General features: G+C 43.4%; 1 protein-coding gene across 11 annotated transcripts in view; it reads left to right on the forward strand.

Annotated features, from left to right (window-relative positions):
• Nucleotides 1–14,926, forward strand: part of CASZ1 (castor zinc finger 1) — a 197,562-nt gene extending 182,636 nt beyond the window's left edge. For 6 of the 11 annotated variants that reach the window (XM_086921326.1, XM_086921327.1, XM_086921329.1 and 3 more), the window contains one exon: nt 9,256–14,906. In XM_086921326.1, coding sequence (XP_086777452.1) covers nt 9,256–10,418 — 1,163 coding nt within the window. In that variant the 3' untranslated portion in view covers nt 10,419–14,906. Of the gene's footprint in view, nt 1–9,255 lie in introns of all 11 variants that reach the window. The other 5 variants (XM_086921333.1, XM_086921334.1, XM_086921335.1 and 2 more) reach the window with 1 other exon arrangement.
• Nucleotides 14,927–23,386: the final 8,460 nt, after the last annotated feature.

Raw genomic sequence — 23,386 nt, forward strand, 5'->3', positions numbered from 1 at the left:
GCTCGCCTACCATCAGGCCTACAGCCAACCACTCTCAGCCGCCTACAACAAGGAAGGCGTGCGGCAGAAGCACAACCCCCCTCCTCCCCCAGTCACGATACAGGTTGCAAATAGTGACCTGGACCAGGTATCGGCTCCATCCGCTCCTTCCACCCTGTGGTCATGAATATTTCCAACTCCCTCCCCCAATGGAAGAAGATAACATCGGACAAATGGGTGTTGGACTTAGTAAGCTACAAACACAACTTAGTTTGTGCAGACACCACCAAGCAATTCTCCAAAGGAGGCGCACCCACCTTGTCTTCACCTGAAGAAAGAAACTCTAATAATTCTGGCCACAGGTCCAATAGAAAATGTTCCTTGTTCCCAGAAGGGCATGGGTATCTATTCCCGCTTTTTCCTTGTAGAAAAGAATTCAGGAGAGTGAAGATCCATCCTAGTCCTTAGGAAACAGAACAATTTCTGTGCAAACAATCTTTCGGTATGATTGCTCTTTTCAACATTATCCCCCTACTGAACAGCGGAGATTACATGACCTCCTTGGATTTACAAGATGCAAACTTCCACAATCTCAGACATCCAAAGCATCACAAGTATCTCCATTTCACTGTAGCCGGTACCCATTACCAATTCAAGGTAATTCCCTTTGGCCTAAAGGTCACTCTATTGTTGGCTCTCACATCTACTAGAAGAGTCAGTGAAATTCAGGCTTTTATAATTCAGGAACCATTCTTGCATCTCACTGATGACACTGTAGTTCTCAAAACAAAACCAAGGTTCAAACCCAAGATTTAATCGCAGTTTCATCTCAATGAACTTATCATACTTCACACTATCTTCCCAAATGCACAATCTCCTACTGAATGGTTTCTCCACACCTTGGACATTAAGCGTGGTCTTAAATTTGATCTCCATAGTACCAAGCAGTACTGAAAATCAGCTGTTAGTCTCTTAAGGACTCTCTCATAAAGGTACGGCAGTCACGAAAGCTACCATCGCATGATGGATTTCTGCCACCATACAATTTTGCCACAGCAAAGCTGGCAAGCCACTTTCAGCAAGAGCAAAGCCACACTCAACAAGGGCAGTATCTACCTCGGCTGCTCTGTTTGCAGGCATCCCGCTGTAGAAGATATGCTGTGCTGCGATGTGAAAGAGCACTCACACGTTCATGCAGCACTACTGCCTAGAATCAGTACAGAGACGTGATGCAGCCCTAGGCAAGCGGTTTTGTGTTAACGGTTCCAGTGATCTTTTTAGTTAATATATATGATACCATTGTATACTGCCAACTTGTCTCCTCATATATAGATTTACACAACGTTATGCATACATATATATGCTTTGGTGTGTGTGTATACATATATATATATACACACACATATATAAATATTTTCATATGTCTATAGACGTGTATTACACTGTTACCCACCATCCTCAAGGGTACGTCTATTACTTGCATATTTATCTAAAAAGATGTTTGCTATTCTGATTCAAGCATGTGAATCTATGTAAGATCCAATACTGGAGAAGAACGTTAGTTAGTTACTTGGAACTGCAGTTCTCTAGTATTAGTATCTTTCATAGATTCACATGCCACCCACCCTCCTTCCCTTAGAGACTCCGCTTATAGATTGGGATTATTTATTCCCACTTGGAAAATCTGAGAGACTCAGCCTCTGTTGGGAGTGTTCTAGAGGGTGCTGTCGCCTGATTAGTTCTAGATTAAGTTTTTTTTTTTAAAGGACATAGGTAGACTATTAAACTGACTTTGCATTGGCATTATAGCCTATGATACTATTACACACTGCTGTATTGTGGTGCTGTGGGACTCCCACTTCGATGACTGGGAATAACTCAAGCATGTGAATCTATGAAATGTACCAATACTGGAGAACTGCAGTTACGGGTAAGTAACATTTTCTTTCTCTCCAAGACATGTGGTCAGTTTCCATGGTCTTAAAACCAAGGAGTATGTGGTTGGGGGCATTTTTGGACTCTCCCGCAGGACCCTCTTTCATCCACTATCCAAAGCTAAAACCCATGTTTCTCCAATTCTTTTCCCCCAAAAAGTGAAGAATCCTTTGGATGTCTATGCCTTACAAAAACTGTCAGGAGTAGAGATCAGTCTGGTGTGAAATTGCAGTACCTTCGCAATAAAAAAGAGACTTGCACACATCTGTGGATCACTACCTATTCAATCTCCATCTTTCAAAGGAGAGAATCAGAATGTTGACACTAGTGCACTTATTTGTCAACATATGTGAAGGATGCTTACTCCCACACCAAAAAGTATATGCTGCTTCAGAGTATTTACTCTTTCCTGGCGTGGGTTCATCAGCACACAATGCCAGGCCAAAGTCGCACCTGTGTCTGAATAATAACAGCATCATAGAGGTGGCTTTTCACTCGAGATGGACAGGTTACATATTTACCCAAACTTGGATGAATGCCGAGTTGAGCTCCTTCATCTCATACAGTTTTTTGGTAAGTATTTTACTGGGAATGATTTCCTCAGAAATATACCAAGTTATCATACAAAGTTACAAAAACACTAAAAAATGATGTAAATAATAGCAAATATTAACAGTATCTAGACAGTACACATTAAAAATATTACGCGTTGCAAATATCAGATCCACATACGGATTTATGGTAGATGATCCTGTTAATTTAAGATTCATATAAAACAGTCTAAAATCCGGATTGGGGTTAGCATTCTGTTAGAACACATTTGAACTGACTTTACTAAGCAATTTTCTTGTAATCTCTTTTTCTTTATGGATTGTGCCAGATTATCTTCAGAACGCCTTTATTTTACAATAGACTTGTACCAAAGTTTTATTCTGATCTTGTTACCCTTCGTATGTGAGATTTGATTAAACCCAGCGCCAGAGATTAAAGCTTAAAATATGAACACTTTCAATCAACACCATTGGCTAATTCTTTCTGTAGTTGGTGTTTTCAATATAGTCCATTGCACCTTGTTTAGATAATTAAACTAGTGTTATGAACAGTGCATGGCCCCGATAGCACATAACTGTGAAACCTTATTCTAAGCCCATACCCGCTACCAGTAGTCTCCTTTTAATATCCAAATAAGACTTCCAAGGGTGAGATTCTGCCTTTTCCATTAGTTCTATAACACCAACACTGAGCCTCGACAACACACAGAACGAGTGCAGGAATCTTTTATATATACACCATTACTGCAGGAACCACATCTCTTTTCCATAGACGTTTAAAAAACTGAAACAGACCGATCCTAACCAACACTGCCTTGGTCAACTACTAGTCCATAAATTGTTAGCCATTGTTACTCCAAGATATTAATAGTTTTAAATATTTCAAGCAGTTCACCATGTATTGACTACTGCGAGGAGTACACAACCTCCAGCACCAAAAAGTATAATGTTATTTCTTAATAGATTATGGGTGTCAGCATAATTTGGCAACACTGTTAACTGCCTCGGAAATCCTATAATAATTCCTTCTCTATAAGAACCAAATCATTTATACAGTTCTTACATCATGTGACATCTGTAATTCACTCTTAGCCTTTTAGTGAAACTGGCAAAATTGGTTGTTTCCTGCCCAAAGGACTTTGGGCCAGATGTAGCAGTATACAGGAACCAAATAGTGGTTCCAAATTGCGTATTAACTTTTTACGTTCTATCTCTGATTTTTGTGATACCGCCTATGAACTAATAGTTGGCGTCACAAATGTCTATTGGATAAGAGTGGCAGAACAACCTGCCTAAGAACTGTTAATTCGGCAGGTTGCTATTTCCGACCTTCTGTGATTGCCTACAAACCCAAGGATGGTGGCTTGCTTGGAACAGCAAACCACCATCCCTACGCTTGCATTCCCACGTGTGTGTTTTTTTGTTTGTTTTTAAAGCAGTATTTATTCACTAAATGTACTGGTGCCGATAAAAAAAAAAATCTAATTTGGGAAGATTTCGAGGTGGAGCAGGCAGTGGGCCACCGTCTACTCCCACAGAAACTATTTCTAAAAGGGAATGTGTGCCCGGGGGAGTAGCTTCCCTTTTTGAGAATCTGTTACAACTATGTTTGAAGAGTCAGTAACATTTCTGTGTCTTGCAACCGCAATTTGCAGTTGCAGACCATTGACACATCTCATTGTGATTCAAAAAACAGCTGTTCCAAATTGCGACTCGCAATCAGTGGCAAAACCCCTTTTGCAATTTGGAAAGTCTTCTCCTTAACATAAAAGCGGTTTATTAAAAGCTAAAATGTATTTTGCGGTTGAAAAGCTAGAGATTTTGTAAATCTCAGGGTTTACACCCCCAAAATACTTTAGTACATCGGGCCAATGTAGGTTGCTCTCCAGGAAATGGCTTTTCATCCAATGAGGACAGATGTGTCTCTTCTCAAGATGGGACTTTACATACAGACTGTTGTACAACCAGTTATGATAGCAGCTCTCTTTACTCCCCAGGACCAGAAGGTTCCAAAGTAAAAATTCATGAACTGGGGAGGACTGAACCCTGCACAACAACATTCAGAGTGGAAAGCAGTTTATCTCCAAAGCCGCCCCCCCCACCCCCTCGCCCCTTCAGAAGCCTTTCTGCTACTGCCGATAGGAAAAGCTACTATTTGGAATACACCAGTGCCCTGTTAGGAATGAACACGCAGGGCCATGCAGTTCTCTCAAATACCTAGACTAGTAGTTGAAATTCAGCTGTGAACATTGAACCAGGGCATCACTATTTTAACATCACGTCTCAATATGTTCTTCTAATGTCAGCGTTGCTCTAAAGAGATTTAGAGGCAACAAGTGGGTCGAAGAAATATGTTGACCTCCAGATGGCCCAATAAATGTTGGTTATTAAGCATTCTGGTGCTTTTGTGGGAAACACTGCTTGTTCCCAAAGAGGATCTCACAACCATGCCAGGCAGGCTTTGCCCCCAAAACTCAACCAATTAACTTGGACACTTGAAAAGAGAGATTATCCCAGTGTGTCCTATTGATTTTATCTTTATTCAATGTTCATTTTTACCTGCTTATATAGCTGTTCCAGCAAAGTGCTTTCCAGAAAACAATGCCGGAAAATGACATAAGCCGAAGACACATATGATTAAAATACAGTTACAAAGAAGTTCAATTATTACATCAGCACAGGGAAGAATTCTTGGGATAGTCTAAATGGTTGTCTTTAAAGATTGTATTGGATGAGGATGGAGGGGGCTATACAATATAGGCACGCTTAAAAAGATAGTATAAAGATTATGAAGTACATGCATAGGAAGGATCCACTTATAGAATTTAAAAGGTAGATCTCAGAATCTGGAGCAAGAATATGTAGCCAAACAAGATTAGGACGGTGCAGGGCCATTTTAAAAAAGCAGTAAACGAAGCGGAGTATGGAGATGGAATGAGAGCCAACTAGGGATGTTCAGTGTGTGATGATGTGTGCCCTTATCATGAATTGTGAAGAGTAAAAGCATGGTAGCACTGAGACTGATCTGCAGTCAAGATAAACATATGCTGTAAGACCAGGGTGAAGAGAGGGAGCGAGATCAGGGCACTTTAGTTCAAGCAGAAGTAAACTATTTGTGACTCGAAAAGTGAGAAGGCGATGGATAATGTGGACGTTATATTGCTAAACTGGAAGGATCAAAGAAGATGCAGCATTCAGAGTTGACAGCCACTCACCTCCGGTAGAAAATGGCAAAGAGGTTGGATAGTAAGAGGGAAAAGAGAAACATGGACAGACGTGAAGAGTAGCAGTGTGGAAATAACCTCAGTTTGTTCGGAGTGAACATTTTAAAGAGGGAGCAGACATTTGAACTATTCAGTTCAGAAAATAATGATAAAAAAAGAGACACACATGAACTGCCGACAAGTGTCAGGAAACACCAAGCCATGAGCTGTTGTAATCTAGGGTGTTCTAAGATAAAAATGGAGAGGAACAATTAAGAAATTGAGAGTCGTGCAAGCGAGGGACAGGACTGATCAGCCCGTAAAACATTTTGAGAGCTCGGATAGGTAAGAAGATTGAGGTTGAGCACAGCCTAAAATTCCTATTGTGCAGAGAGTAGTAATACGTACAGGGTGGCTCACCATGTTAAAAGCAGCCCATTGAGCAATAAGAATAAAGAGGTACAAGATTTTAGAGTGACAAGTAGTAGCAAGATGATTCCTTATAAATGAAAGGTACATTTCAGTATAACAATAGGAAAATATTTCAAATCAAAGGGAACCAAACGCAAGGTGATGATGGACGGAGTGCTGAAACTTTACAGACGCTCAGCCCCAGTGACTATTAGATCTGGGTTTAATCCATCATCGTTCTTCTGCTTACTTACTTCTTTATCCCAGTTCAGACTCGGCCATATGCAAATCAGTCTTGACCCTGTTCCTCATGGGAACAGTCCAGCCTGATCTGCCAGGCTAGGTCCTCCTTATCAAAGGGAAGGCAATTGGAATCAAGAAGAACAAGGTAATCAAGTAGCTAGAAGATAAACTGAAAAAGGCAAAGTGAAAGTTAAAGGTAACATTTTTTAGAATAGGCATTCATAGTTGACCTCAGTGAAAGTGACATTTACAACACTCTACTTGCAATCAATCCGTCTAACCACTTCAGTGACCCTCTTCCACCTCCCATCTTCAAGGAAATAAAAACCTCCATCCTCCCCTTATGGTCCAAGATCGTCAATGCTTCACTAGTGCAAGGCACGATCCCTGAAAAAAACCTAACGCAGACAACTCCAATCTGAACAACTTCTGTCCGATTTCCAACATCCCCACTCTGGCAAAACTTCTTGAAAAATGCATCCCAATTCAACTCTGTTCAAACATTGGAAAATTCCAATTGTTGGATCGTCATCAGTCTGGTTTCATGAGAGGACACAGCACCAAATCTGCGCTCACACACATCATGGACGACATCTTAAAGTTCCTAGACCATAATGAATCTTGCTTATTGATCCTCCTTGACTTATCTTCTGCCTTCGACACTGTGAACTATAACAAACTACTATCGACTCTAGAACACAGGATGGGCTTATCAGGGTCGGTATTGAATTGGTTCACTTCCTTTCTTCAAAACAGATCCCAAAGAATCAAGATGAATGAATCTCTTTCTCAGCCCCATATAGTAACTATGGGGGTTCCACAGGGGTCCGCCCTATTTATTCTTGGAACCATTAGCAAATGCCTTGAACTCTGCAAACATTCTTTTTCATATGTATGCTGATGACACTCAACTTTATCTGAAAATCACCTCCCCAGAAGACATCATCTCACTCAACTCAATCCTAATGAATACTCATAACTGGCTCACTGACAACTACCTCATGCTCAACACATCCAAAACTGAATTCCTTCTCATTGCTCCTCCAAATCACATTCCCAAGATTGACCTTTGGATGAAACACCTCACAGCCTTCAACTGCTCCCCCCACATTATTGATTCAGCTAAACCCCTCGGAATCATGCTAGACATGCACTTGAATATGAAGAACCTAATCAGCAATGCAACCAAGGAAGCTAAACATCAGTTGAGTTTACTAAGGAATCTCAAACCATTCCTTCCACAGAAAGACTTCAAATTGGTGGTACAAGGTCTAGTTCTGCCAAGACTAGACTATGGTAGTTCCACGCTATATGGTCTCCCCAAACAAAGCCTGGCCCCACTAATGGCTTCCCTTAAGGCCACAGCTAGAATTATTACTGGGACACAAAGAAAAGAACACATCTCCCCAGCCCTAAAATCCCTAAACTGGTTACCCTACAAGGCCGGAATTCAGTTAAAAATAGCGTGCATGGCGCATAAAGTCCTTCATTTCAAGACGCCCATCTATTTGGCTCAAAAACTAGAGCTATCAGGGGGCTGCAGAACGTCACGAAGCACAAGTACAATGCTCCTGAAACTACATAATTTCCACAAAAAGAGATGGAGTAATAGAGCCTTCTCTGGCATGGCGCCAAAGATTTGGAACTCTCTTCCTCCGAAAATCTATACAATCTCCTCCACTGCTTCCTTCTAAAAGGAAGTGAAAAAATCCTAATGCTCAAGTTCCTGCCCGAATAGGCCTTGGCTACTAGACTCTATTACTGCCCTCTATTCGGTCATCTAGATTGTCTTGTGACATGGTTATATACCTGGGAATAACCTTGTTAGCATGCATTGTACACACATATGTTTAAATGTTCCTCATCCGTTACTGTACCCTTATGTGAAGAGTTCCGATACCTATAGGATTCTTGCACGCGTTTTGTATAATCCCTCTTACCCAAAATTGTGAATCGCTCCGATACCCATAAGTGTCAAGTTTGAGCTATACAAAACTTTATGAAAATAAATAAATAAATAAAAAAATACAATGCAACACGCAATCGAAGTTTGAGAAGTATGGAGAAAAACATTTCTATTCAGTTATACTTGCCTCAAGGAGGCATAAGGTTTTGCTGCAAATCCCTGTCTTCGATTGTTAGTAGATAAGGATTTGCGTGAAAACCCATGGGTGGTTGCATGGGAATATCCACAAAACAACCATGGAATGCCTCTTTGACACAAAGCAGCGCAAAATAGTGTACAGCACTACTTTGTATTACTTTGGCCAACCTTCCAATGGAAATCCTGATTTACTTTGGAAAGTAAATACCACCACACACTTTGCACAGTGTTTGTTACAAAAGTAACACAAACCTGATGCAAAGTGTTAGTAAATCTGGACCATAGTCCTGCTGAGACCTGTACTTGTAACACTTCAGATATGTTCATAGCCCCGTACACTGTCCTTACTCCTCTGAAAGTCGGACATGTTCTCGGTACTCCGAGACGTGCACTAGGCACATCATGTTTGCAGGGTGCCCTCTCTGATGTAAAGCTACCCATGCTTTACAAGCTGTGTATGGGCACACCTCAGCAGTACTCTCACTTTTTTCAGAGAGGGACTGTGCAGTGATCCTCATTTGCTCCTTGCTCCTTCTCTCCAGGTCGGACTGCATTTTCAGTTGAGGCTTGGGTGCTGATTTTTCTCACCCGTGCTCTCTCCTGTGTGGCTTTTTGTTCAGATCCCTGCCTTGTTAGTGAAGGGTGGATGGCACCTTGATAACTTGGTTCTGCTGAATATTAACAGAAGCTCACAGCTGAAGTTGGGTGCTTGTACATGTATCTTGATCTTATTACACACTCAGTTGTCATGTAAGCAGCACAAAAATTGTGATGTGTTTTCAACCTTAAGTTGATTATGTAACCAGTTTGGAATTTAATGTCTTTACAGGAAACACCATCACGATGCCCACTGCCTCGGGTGCCAAGAAGCGATTCTGGATCATCGAGGACATGTCACCATTCGGGAAACGCCGAAAGACTGCCTCCTCCCGCAAAATGCTGGACGAAGGCATGATGTTGGAAGGTTTCCGGCGCTACGACCTGTATGAGGACTGCAAGGATACTGGCTGCCAGTTCTCTCTCAAAGTCACGCACTACCATTGCACCCGTGAGAACTGTGGCTACAAGTTCTGCGGCCGCACACACATGTACAAGCATGCCCAACACCATGATCGTGTGGACAACCTAGTCCTGGATGACTTCAAGCGCTTCAAGTCATCACTGCGTTGCAATTTCACAGAGTGCCAGTTTTCTGGCAACAGCACACACTTCCACTGCCTGCGTTGTGGCTTCCGCTGTACAGACAGCACCAAGGTGACAGCACATCGCAAGCACCATGGCAAGCAGGACATCATCATGGCTGCCGGCTTCTGCCAGTTCAGCTCCAGTGTTGACTGTGATGTGGCCGACTGCAAGTACAAGCTTAAGTGCTCGCATTTCCACTGCACCTACCCCAGCTGCAAGCACACTGTGGTGGGAATGTCCCAGATGGACTCTCACAAACGCAAACATGAGAAGCAGGAGCGAGGTGAGCTCCCTGCTATCTCCCCGGGTCCTGAGGGGTTGTCTCAGATGGACATGGACTACACTCAGGGCCACCAGAATGTCAATCTGGATAGCTCGCTGAACCTGAGCACCGACACCAGCAGCGCCCTCTTCTTCCTGCAAAACGCAGCTGGGGTGGGGCTCAATGACTCGCTAGACCTCAGCAAGAAACCTCCAGAGCTTGCCAGTGCTGCACCCTCCAGAGAGGCGGCCATGGATGGTGTGGCACCTCCTTCTCAAACTGTGGATGATGACCTCTCTCAGGAGGAGGATGAGGACATGAACGAGGAATTGGAAGAGGATGATGATGATGAGGACGACGAAGAGGAAGAAGACCTCAATACTGACTCTGAGGACTCACTCCCTGAGCCAGAAGGCTTGGCAATGCAGGGAGGCCTGGAGAGTGCTTCTAGGATCCTGAGTCCTTCTAGGGCCCAGAGTCCTTTTAGGGCCCCGAGTCCTTCCAATAGTCCAAGTAACCCCCTTCACCTCACCGCCACTCCATAACTTCAAACACACAAGTTTTTTTTATTAGGAAGTGGACGCTCCCTGTCTATGGCACGTACACAATCCAGAGACGCTCCTGTGTGAGCAGAGGTTGGGGGTACGAAAAGAGAAGAAAACCGAGCGAAAAACTTGCTAAATAGACTGCGGACGAGAGCTGTTTACAGACTGGACTTTACCTTTTATTATGCAGACAAACCAGAGAAGGCTCTGAAGCTCTCGTCCACAGACTGCAGCATTAGGCGACTGGTTGCGAGCTCGGCTTCTCCAGTTGTGTGTGCGTACGCGATTGTGTGTGCGTGTGTTTGAGAGCATGCTTGATTCTTCACTTTTTTAAGCTTAATATTTCGGGTTGGGGAGGGGCAGTTTTCGCTTTGGAGATTTTTTCAATGTCTGAGGCTTCAAAAGCCCAGATTCTGCAGAGGGGGTGATAGATTGTATAAGTTGTGGTAACACTGGTTGCCCCAGGGGAAGAGGAAAGCGTCCATAAAGTAGAGCGTTTCCCTCAAGCATTAAATAAAGGGAGTAGAGAGAGAGAGGAGAGTATTTATTGTCACGTCTTAGAGACAGACAGCCCCCTCGCCTCATCTCCCCACTCACCTGTTCTTCCAGACCCCTCCCCACAAGGCTCTGTTTTTTGGAGTTCGAGATTATTTTTTATATATCTATACCTACATACGTATCTATAGATATAGATTACTGTAGAAAGCTTTCCTCTCTCTCTGATCCTCCGTTATTTATTTATTTTTGTATTGATCTGTCTGGAGTCTGCATAGGGATGTTCTCAGGTCAGAGGGCATGGTCTGTCCCTGAGGATGAAGAAGGGGGACATACCCAGGGCCCGCTGCTTCGCTGCTCAGTCCTGCTGTGAGCCATAGCAGCCACTATTGGTGCTCTGGAGCCAGAGGCCATGTGCAGAGGTGGGGTGAGGACTCTTTCCCTCCAAGACCTCCATACTCCACGGTTCAGGAAGTGGAACGGGAGGGATCCGATCCATCTCAGGGCATTTGTAGATATCAACAGGTCAGCACTCACCACTGATGTGCAGTTCCACAAGCTACTGAGCCAGAGGGTAAAGGCCCTTTAGCCAGTTTTACTCCAACACTTAGCACTTATCATGAGGGTACACTCCTGCCACACCCCTAGAAGTTGAAGATATGGTGACAGGGGTAACTTGGCTGACAGTCACTAGAAGGGGGGTACAGATGAGCACTCAATATGAGGGCGTCTCACCAGAGACACGTGAGCACTGAACATGAGAGAGATCAAAGAACTCTAAAATTGTGGGAATCCCACGTGATCACTGGATATAGCACCCATCACGAGGGAGTGCAAACAGTCACATCAAGAGCACTCACAATGAGGAAACCTACACGGTTCACCTCAGAATTACTCACTTCATCAGGTCACTCCAGCCAGCGCTTAACACGAAGGAATGTTTTCTCCTGGTCAGCCTTTTTTGTACGGCTTACAACGTCTTGCCCAAACTGAAGAAGGGACGTGTACAACCTAAAGGAGAACATCAGGAGCAGTCCCAACCAACGTCTATTCGAGTGCCATGCCAGGATTACCATCGAAGTTCATTCATTGATCACCAACCCACATTTAGGTTTGGGGGTTCTTCAGCTGTTGTGCAGCACAAGGTACTCGAGTGTGTGGTTCACAGCGGCTTGCACCCTTCCTGGTGCACCTCTGCCTGCAACTAATGGCCGGTCTACATCCAGGTCAGGATTTAATAAGGAACAGCTTGTCAAAAGGGTGCTCTGCACAGGAACCATTGCACCGTGAACACAGTCACAGGGACATACAGAGTGAGCCAGGAAGGCAGGCACACCTTGAACACTGACAGATGGCTACTGCACGATAATGTGACAATGTCACAGGCACGCTCACACACCTTACAACAACATGAAGCAACGAAAAACACATGGTCAGATGGGAGAAACAAAAACACTTGCTCGGTTGGGATTAAAAAAATTAAATAAAAACAGGTGCTTGGTTGGGACAAAAAAACGAACCTGCTCATTTGGGATATGTCTAAAATGCAATATGAGGTGGATGGTTCCCCAGGAAACGTTTAGAGAGCTTTGGAGCGCAGACACTGGATTAGGTCGCTTTGCAGATTATTTATTTTCTATTTATTAATTTGTTCAAAACAAAATTAATTTTAATAAGCGTAAGATCTGAATGTGCAGTGTCTGTGCTCTGCTCCCCGCCCAAAAAAAAACCGAACTCTACAATGGCTCGTAAATAGTTTGAAATGTGTTTAAATAATGTTGAAAAGGTAAAAAAGCTGTACAGTATTTTTTTTCTGTAAAAGTTTATATAGAACAAAAGTCTGGTTTACAGAGCCTCCCACTGCGTGGCCCCGGGGCTCTCTAAGGGGTATGGCAGCGTACATCGACGCTATAGGACCGCCCAAGTGAGGATGAGTTGGGTTGTATGTAAAGTGTGCAATGCAAGCTCTTTTTTAATCCTACTCTAGGTTTAGCTTTTGATTTTTCGGGGAGCCTGGTCTTCAGACTGCCCTCATACTTTAGCACTGACAGGGGCAGTCTGACTCCAACTTTTAACTTGAATTTTGTAGAAAATCAACATAATGTTCGGATATTAATGAGCAGTCACTAATGATTACCTTGTCAGATTGTTTATAGAAGTTTGTAGTTAATTTAATTTCGGGGTCTCAATCAGTTGTGTGCGTTTTTCTTAGTTCCGTTTTTCTTCGTTTTCACAGATGGCTGCCTGCCTCACCCATCACTCCAAAGGGCCCTCTGAATCCCTGCAGCTCAGGTGGCGGTCATCTGGAAGGCTGGGGTTCTCTCCATTTCTGGAGCAGTAAAGTGGGTGCTAGCAAGGTCTGGGCTTGTGGGGTTGAATGTGACACTTGGAGCATTGCCCTTGGAACAATGGGAATGCTGGGCGCTGACAGACTGGGGGTCTGAGTAGTGAGGGAAAACTGGTGAGGTCACGGCGGGGCTGGCTTATGTGCGAAAGCTGAGGGGCCCTGGGCACACACTGGTTGTAATGTGTGAATGTTGGCAGAACCTAGTAGTGTGGGGGCATTGATTTTTGAGTACTGGCAGAGCCTAGATGGATCTGGTTTGGGAATGCTGTGCATCCAAACATGGTGATGTCTGACTGGTCATGAATAGTAAGTAATATGTGGCAGGAATGTGGCACTGCTAAGGCCACTCAAGTCTACACATGACACTTGAACTATGTGGGATTACACTCCAAAGTCACGAATTGTTCCATAAAATCAATATGAAAGGAACGATTTAGATGGTTAACGCCCTTCCTACAGTCTGGTTGATGCTGCTGCTTTTCACAGCTTCTGAAGTCTGTTCTCTCAATCTCTGAATGATAGCCTCTTCACTACACTCTATCCCAACCACATCACTTCACTCTCTTCTCCCAAATCCACTCAGTCACCTCCTTGTAGAAGGCAGTCATACAGACTTTGTCCTTCACCAGTCCAAGTCTCCAGCAAACCACTACCTGGCAAGGACCAACATCCTATCGGGTGAGTCTCATGTTCACAAGTTCAAATTATCTTGACCTTTCTCACTTTCTCATGTATCACTGCTTGATAGCCCTGGAGCTTGGAAGAACGTTTCTAGTATGGCCTGTTTGTGCTCCATTGATATTTATAGATGGCCATTGTCTCATCTCGCCAGGGTAATGTGCCCACTTCTCGAACCCAAGGCAAGCGGTGCCAAGGCCTATTCTATTTTTAAATCATTACATACCTTTACCTTTGTCCTCTTCCCCACACTCCACAGCAGCTCCCATTTACTTTCCACCAATACTGCTAGCCCATTCATGAGAGTATACCTCACCATCCAATTTAGCTCCTAAGATCCCACCAGCAAAGTTCTTTTTTCGTACAGCATACACTGATCTTAGCACGAGAAAAGGGCCAGAGACCTGTGATCATTCCCCGTCATGCTCAGTTTTCAAGGAAATGATCACCAGAGATGAGTTCAGGTGGAATTCCCCCAACCCGGTCCCCATTCTACCATGCAATCAAACAGATTGTCTTATCATTGTGGTGGCAGAAGTTCCAACCAGGCAGGAGACCATGAAATGTAGCAAACAAAATGAAGATGGAAGCACTCCCTCTCCTGGGAATATTGCACAGAAGGATTAAAAGCCATCCCACGTGGGCTCACTGTCAGATGGAATGTCTTTTTTTCTGTGGAAACCAGGTTTGACTAAACCACATTGTGTGAACCCCATAGTTGTGCGCACATGATGTGTGTACACATTTATGGTTATTCATAGACTTAAAAAAGGAATCCAGGCATGTAAACAGGGAAATTAAAGGCTTGGTCCACATACTTGAATTGGGCACCTGCATTAATGAGAACAGAATAATTTTCCACTTGAATTTAGAGCGGTTAGAAATTTAATATATGTGTTTTATTTATTTGATTATTTTTTTTGCATGACTGATGCAAGGTTTGACATTTTCACTCAATAAAAACTGGAAAAAAATCCTGTCTCCTAAATACTTGTTTGACATCTTTTTGGAGTGTGACTTGTAATCTAGCAGCTCAATTCAGGTTTTCAGAACTGCTACAGCAGTATTACCGCCGATCATTTTTCAATCCATTGCCTCCAAAAAAGGGGTTCAGACTGGAAGGGAAAATAAACAATTCAGTGAAACAAGAATACAAATCCTATTTTAGGTACTACCCTAGAGAGAAAAGGGTGGTAGGAGTTTTTCTTTTCAGGCAGTAGCGTTGAGGATGAGCAGAGCTAGAGAGAACACCGAAAATGTGACCATTCCAGACTCCCACACTACATAAACCAGCTCCTCCACTGAATTTAAATACTGCATGGATGGGTCACTCCATGGCCCAACCACAGACCATGGTGCTGGAATGGTGATGAAGCACGCTTGGTGCACTCTAACACGCTGCAAATACGACTGGAGGTTCTGGTGAAAGGTATGCACGGGAGCGGCACGTGCTCTGAGGTAGTAACTCTTCTGCCTTTTAAAGCAGTGTTTCAGCTGCTGCTGACTTTCACAGGCAATAGTCGAGGCACGCAGGAGAATCGGAGAGGAAGGAAAACAAAGGCGTCATTTGTCCGCGGCTCATGTGTCACAACACACCTCTCATGCACCAGATTTGTTCCCCAGGGCGAGAGGAGGGAGCTTAGCTCACGCCATGTGTCCAGGTCCATCACCCAGTGTGCCTACCTTAAAACACTTCTGTGGCATTCAAGTATATAGACTCCAGCACGACACGAAAGTTGCAGGTGACAAGCAAGTTATTTTATTAACTAAGAAAATCCCAGCTACCCTGGAGTAATTGTCACTAGTCTCTTCACCCTCGACATATTCCATCTCCTAATATGACATATTAGATGACGTGATGTTCCAACTTTACACAGAGCTCTCCCCTTAGACAGCTACCCAGCCTCCCCAGAACCACACACCTCATTTCCGTGATAAACAAAACCTTATTTTAAATTTTACGTACAACTTCAAACCGCAAGAGAAATAAACCTTAGTGATAACAACTTGTATAAGTATGTGAATTAATAGCAAAAAGATGGTTTGAACAAACCTTATTGACATCCCAACAGGTCAGTCTTCCAAATACTCCAGTTTCTTGACGGTCCTACAAGACTTTGTTTCCACTCCAATATACTTTTTAACAGACACAACATCCCACCATCTCATCATTCAACGTTCCTTTCTACACTACAATTCTGTTTAGATCCCATATACAACGGTCACGGCATTGTTGTAAGTGTTAATAACGTGTACAGGCTTTGTGAATTTAGGATTAACACTCCCCCTTATGAGGATGTTTAATCACTACAAAATCACCTACCACAACCTCCATACTCTTCACAGCTTTTCGCACATCAAACCCTTTCTTCTCGAGTTTTATTTTCTCTACTTCTCTCTCAAGCAAACCATTGTCACTTATAACCTTTCACAGCTCCAATTCATAATTGTAATCCCAAGAAGGTTCAATTGAGGTGTTCGGCAGCCTACCTCGAAACAGTTAAAAAGGTGTTTTCCCTATTGCACTACAATGTGTGAACCTATACATTTCAACTTTCTTCATTACTTTGGGTTTCTAATTCAAAGAATTTGCCTATGCTAACATGATTGTCTCCTTAAGCTTCCTGTTCAACCTCTCGACCATGCCATCCATTTGCAGGGGATATACCCCTGTTATTCAGAAATTCTTCCATTTCTTTGGATGTCAGTTGAAGCCCATTGTCCGAGAGTAGTGTGTCTGGAAATCCTTCCCTCGCCAACAGATCGCTCGCCAGCTTGAAAACGTCAATGTCCACCATCGCATACATCTGTTGTCCTTTGCGATTTCCTTCCATGGCCCAGATGAACGTTCTTCCATAGGTTGTACCCTAGGTTGCTTAGATTTTTCAATAAGATCACAAGGTAAGCAGTCTTGCACCACTCTCTAAACTTGTAAATCCATTACTGGCCACAAATATGAAGATCGTAATCTCTTCTATTTTTGACATACCAAGATGCGACTCATGAGCAATAGTTATTAACTCCTCTATGAGACTGTACAGTGTTATAAACCTAGTTCCTCTAAATAGCAGGTCTTCGCTAGTACTTATTGCATCCTTCACACCCCAATAGGCTTTATAATCACCAGAACCTTGTTTTTTACTAAGCCACCTCTTCTGTGTTAGGTTTATCAACTCTTCAAGCCCCTTGTCAGAGCAGAACTTGTCACGCCATCTTTCCTCCGAAATGATACTACATTCTACAGCACATACAAATTCAGCTTCTGCGTCCCACTGATCATCCTCAACTGGTTTCTCACTCCCTTTGGCAATCAACTTGGATAGCATGTCAGCTATGCCATTCATAACTCCCAGTAAGTATTGTATAGCAAAATTGTACTCAGCAATTACCCATTTAGTTATCCATCATGACACCATATCCACTGCTTTCTTTTTGAAAACTTCACAAAGGAGTTTGAGATCAGACGTGATTACAAAGTCAGAGACCCACAGGAATTTCTTTGATTTCTTCACGACTAGTACACATCAAGGGCTTCCCTCTCTACAACTGAGTACCTAGACTCAGTGCCCCTTACATAAACATACTGGTATTCATGCCATCCTTTACCTTTTGTTGTAGCACAGCTCCCCCCCGTCCTTTCAGACTGGTGTCAGGTTTTATTACAGATTTTATTTTAGGGTCAAACATTTTTAATTTAGGAGCTCCATTAAGTTGTTCATTTATCATCAAGAATTCTCCTCTCACAAATATCATCCCATGTAAACTCAACGCCTTTCCCCAAGCGGCTGTTCATATTGACAGCCAATTCAGCAAAGTGTTTAACAAATTTGCTGTAGGACTGTATCATGTCCAAAAACATCATCAATTTCTCACTAGATGAAGGTAGCTCAGGTGCTGAATCGTGTCAACCAGTTCTGTTTTGAGAAGTACACCCTCCCCAGAAACTGTATTCCCTAAATAATTCATCGTTTTTGTTCCAAATCTGCATTTGTCCAGTTTAACGGAGATTGCAGTCACTTAATCTTCTCAAAACATCTCTCAAGTGGGCATTGTGTTCCTCAGAGCTCCTACCGAAATTATCAAAAATGTCCTACCCTCAGAGCCTAAGCAGTGAAGAAGGAGAGAGGTTTTCCTCTTGTCGCTTAAAGACGCACCATGACTCCTTTGCATACCTCTCAAATACCTTCTTTCACTTTTGCCACTTTAACTGTGACCTACCTAGACTAGTGAGAAAGGAGGGAGGTGCAGAAATATTCTGCATTTATGTACTAACACCCACGCAGTCCAATAAACACCCACGCAGTCCAATAAACGAGTTTCAAGGCACCTGAAGTTGTACCAGCTAAAAGTATAAAGACAATTTGAGACAATATAGTTCAAAGATTTCTCATAGAGGACGAGTGTGTATGTCACTGTATACACCCAACAGGAATATATATATATATATACATACAGTGTGCAGATCACTGCAAAGCAATTGACAGAGACATGCTTCAACAATTATGAGAATGTATATTTCAGTGTGCGTATAATTGCACGGCAAATGACAGACACACACACACCAGTCTGCAATTTCTGGCCATAAGCGTGCGTGTCACTACATAACTCCAAGCTGGAAACTTTGCGTATTACTGCAAAGACGCTTTAACCCGTTAATTGCTGCCGTCGGCCAACGGTCGTCACGAGCGCTACCTCCCCAGTGCTGCGCACGACCGTTGGCCGATGGGCCAACATTCGTTCTCCGAACGTTCAGCACTGGGCGCTGAACGTTCGACGCTGGGAACGGGTTAATAACGATGATAATGTGTTCAAAAGTGTGTGTATCACTGCAAAAAATAAACACTTCAAGTATAAACAACTCCTATAAACGTATGTTACTGCACCCAGGATGACAATAAACCTTTCAATGGGAGTGTCACTGCACAGAGCCTAGAATGAGAGCGCGAGTACCAGCGTGCGTATCACTGCATGGAAATCAGCAGAGACACGCTTGAAAACCTGAAAGGTGCTCAGATCAGACTTCACAAGTAGGTTAGCGCTCTAGTCATCAACCATCAGGACATCATTGAATGGATGACATAAGGGCTATCTCCCTTCAAGCTCCTCAGGAGAACCACCTCAGTGTAAGGGTGGACGCAGCAGAAGAAAATGGAAGGAAACTGCTCACAGATCACACTGAAAGAAGCCAGTTGAAGCAGCATGGTGAGTGAAGAATGTCAGGAAGGACCCATAGAGATGCGTCCTGCTAGACAGAGAACGGTGCGTCTGTCAGGAAAGTTGGGCGCACTTGAGGACTCAGTTTTCAGGTTTCAGCGTGAGGCTTCGGTGTGTTCGACTCTGTCCCAAGGAACTACGCAACGAAAGGCGTAAGCACAAATGGTTTCCTTCTAAACTTTGCACGGTCCCAAGCCGAAACAATAACACAGCTTCTCCAACAAACACTATTTTAGCTCTCCCACCAAAACAGTGTTTCACCTGCGACAGTACTGTCCCTCCCAAACTAAGGACAGACCAATAAACAGTGGTGAAAGGCGGCACTAGCATCTTTTAAAACGATAAGGGGAACACTGAAACCCCAAAAATAAACGTTGCCAGTCACCTAGGGCAATCATCACAGCAAAGCCAGCATCCTAAGCCAATGATTCCTCTTCAGCCAAAACTATGGCGTCGTCCTCTGTATCTTCCTAATTCCTCAGGAGGTTTTGAGATCTTCTGGATCCTGCTGACTACGCCAGTGTAACCATTAATGAAAATGGGGTAGCCCCGTCGGTCCAGGACCTGGGTATTCTACAGTATTAATAAACAATGGTCCAAGGACTACTATTTTTATAGTGTCGCAATTCGTCAACAATTTTATAATTCAAATAATGAAAAATCTAATGGAACAACACACCAGAAACAGTCAGCAAGTTAAGTGGTGATTTATTCTTTTTTTTACCACTTTTTAAACAATATAAATGTTATTTGTATATAGGTCAAGAGGGTTGCCCCAAGGGGACGTGCAAAAATAGAAAAGTAAGATGAATTTGGTGATGGAGAAAAAGAGAAGAAATTACACAGAATGTGACATAAAAACAGTTTGATCAATTTAAATAAGGATCAACAATTATCCTTACACAAAGACCTGACCCTTTAAATCAATTCTAAAGTATACTCGAATATTTACAAAGAAAGGCCTTATTGATTAATAGGTCCAATGCACACAGAAATTGGGGATATTAGTAGGTCCAGGTCGTTATTTACAAGGAGCGTCGACGTTTCGACTCTGCTTATGGCTTCACGGTGACTTAAACCTGAGCCGTGCGAGTCTTCATCAGGACTTAGGAAGGGCAACCAACTATTATTAGATGACCCCTGACGTTGATAGAAGATTCTACAATGCTGTTCTTCAATTAATGAAGTATCCTCCTGCTTAATTTGTGGAATCACTCTTGATATTACAGGATGATCTTATCACCTAGTTCCGATTTTAGGTGATTAGTAGGCACCACACGGGTTCTATCAATAGTCAGGGGACCTTGGATGTGTTATAACCCCTTGCAAGCGTCGGGTTATCTGGGTCTGTGTCACTACAGCCATACAATTTATTCAATTAGTTTGAGTGACACAGACCCAGATAACCCGACGCTTGCAAGGGGTTATAACACATCCAAGGTCCCCTGACTATTGATAGAACCCGTGTGGTGCCTACTAATCACCTAAAATCGGAACTAGGTGATAAGATCATCCTGTAATATCAAGAGTGATTCCACAAATTAAGCAGGAGGATACTTCATTAATTGAAGAACAGCATTGTAGAATCTTCTATCAACGTCAGGGGTCATCTAATAATAGTTGGTTGCCCTTCCTAAGTCCTGATGAAGACTCGCACGGCTCAGGTTTAAGTCACCGTGAAGCTATAAGCCGAGTCGAAACGTCGACGCTCCTTGTAAATAACGACCTGGACCTACTAATATCCCCAATTTCTGTGTGCATTGGACCTATTAATCAATAAGGCCTTTCTTTGTAAATATTCGAGTATACTTTAGAATTGATTTAAAGGGTCAGGTCTTTGTGTAAGGATAATTGTTGATCCTTATTTAAATTGATCAAACTGTTTTTATGTCACATTCTGTGTAATTTCTTCTCTTTTTCTCCATCACCAAATTCATCTTACTTTTCTATTTTTGCACGTCCCCTTGGGGCAACCCTCTTGACCTATATACAAATAACATTTATATTGTTTAAAAAGTGGTAAAAAAAAAGAATAAATCACCACTTAACTTGCTGACTGTTTCTGGTGTGTTGTTCCATTAGATTTTTCATTATTTGAATTATAAAATTGTTGACGAATTGCGACACTATAAAAATAGTAGTCCTTGGACCATTGTTTATTAATACTGACTACGCCAGTGTGGCATACAACTATGAGACTCCACCACGACACGAAAGTTGCAGGTCACAAGCAAGTTCTTTTATTAACCAAGAAGATCCCATCCATCAGCTTCCCTGGAGTAACTGTCACTGGTCTTTCCCCCCTCGACGCATTCCATCTCCTAATATGACAGATGACATCATGGTGTTCCAACTTCACAGAGCTCTCTCCTTAGACTGGTACCCAGCCTCCCAGCTACCACAACGTCCTTACAGTCTAGTTGTCTCGCCTCTTGGTAATACAGAGTTCATAATCCTTGCATCTAAACAGCTAGATAGAATTCTGGCCAATCGCAGGTTGTGCCATGCCATCCTGCAGCCGGTATCACCCCAGCAGTAATTTCTCCCTCCGCCCTGCCAATAGGGACTCGTGGGTACCATCGACTCTAAAGAGTTTGTCTCATGGGGGAGATCCTTTTTTTTTAGCTTCATGGTGTTTTTCTTTTCTCAGACACCTCTTGTGTGTCCCCATCATTCTTCATCGGGGTCTTTTGCTTTAATTCTCAAATGTCTTTTTAGGTTTTAAATCTATTTTATTAATTTTGTATGAAAACTAATTGATACAGAGCTACCCACCTCCATCCACTGGCCGGTGGTGAATCATCATTAGACCGCATATGCATATATCTCATGGGGAGGGAGAAAAAAGGGCAAGTATTGAAAAGGGATAGAGGGGAAAGGGTTCAGTGCGAGAAGATGTTATTCCGGGCCTACTCTGGCGGTGGATTTTAAAAGTGTCTGCGGTATAACAAGAAAGGCATAAATATTGGGCAAAGGTTTTTTGTCGAAAGAGCGTGTAAGGAGCCACATCTCAAAGGGCATGAGCACCATACTAGCATGTGGTTGAAGCCAGGGCTGTGTCACCCAATGTGCAACTGTCAAGTACTGCCATTGTGCCATGCCACGGAGCTTATAAGCCAACTGTAATGTGGGGAAGTCCACGAGACCCTCTGCATCGAACAAGTCCCCAACTCGCTTGCAGTTGGTTTCTTGCCAAGCCATGAATTTCGATCCCTTAGCTGCAGGTGTGAAGTCCTGGTTGCCTATCATCGGCGTCTGTGGGGAGCAGGGCGTAGATATACCATATCTCAACTGTACTCAGACCCAGACCCCAAATGTGGCCCTCACCACTGGTGAAATATAGACACTGGCTGCCCTGTGGGGCTTTGGTAGCCAGGGTACCTTCCAAAATATGGATGCCTGCGATCACCTGGTCTATAAAGCATCAGTGTTTCTCTGTGTAGGTTTGAGACTATTTTAATTGCGCTGCTTGATAGTAGAAGCAGAGATTCGGAATCCTCAGTCCCCCTGCTGACAATGGGAGATAGGCATGGGCCCTGCCATTCTGGCTCATTTGCATTCCCAGATGAGGGATTATAACTTGTCCAGCATCTGGGGGGGGTGGAAGGGGAAGGATTTGCATAGCTGCTGCTGTTCCCTGAAGCCAAGAGAGAGCATGACTCTTCCATTTGTGAAGGTCAGACTGTGCGACCACTAGAAGGCTCCCATAATTGTGGGCAGCTGTGACCACAAGAGTTGAGTGGATTTGTAGCCGCAAATAGGTTATTCCGCGATCTGCCCACTGGAAGGGAAATTGCGTATGAAGCTGGGCCCTCGCCAAGTCGGGTATAGTCAAATTGAGGATTGAAGATTTTTGTAAATTGGTCTTCAACCCGGAGGATCCACTAAATGCAGTCAATTCCGCCATCCCGGCTACTAAGGTGTTTTCTGGGCCGGTGAGGATCAAGAGGACATCATTCGCGTATAACATGATCTTATGTTTCCTTCCACCCATTTGGATGCCGGCTATTTGAGGATTGCCCCGGATCCACTCCGCAAAGGGTTCCATGTAAAGCGCGAAGAGCAGAGGTGACAGGGGGCAACCCTGTCTGGTTGCCCTGGTGAAGGCAAATGGCGCTAACAGAGGTCCATTTATGCACACCCTGGCTCTGGGGGCAGAATAACAAGAATCGACCAATCAGCGAAACCGTGGGCTGATGCCCATTCTCTCCAGGACCTGGTGTAAATAAGGCCA

The sequence above is a fragment of the Lissotriton vulgaris genome, chromosome 5, assembly GCF_964263255.1.
Source record: "Lissotriton vulgaris chromosome 5, aLisVul1.2, whole genome shotgun sequence".
NCBI lineage: Eukaryota > Metazoa > Chordata > Amphibia > Caudata > Salamandridae > Lissotriton > Lissotriton vulgaris.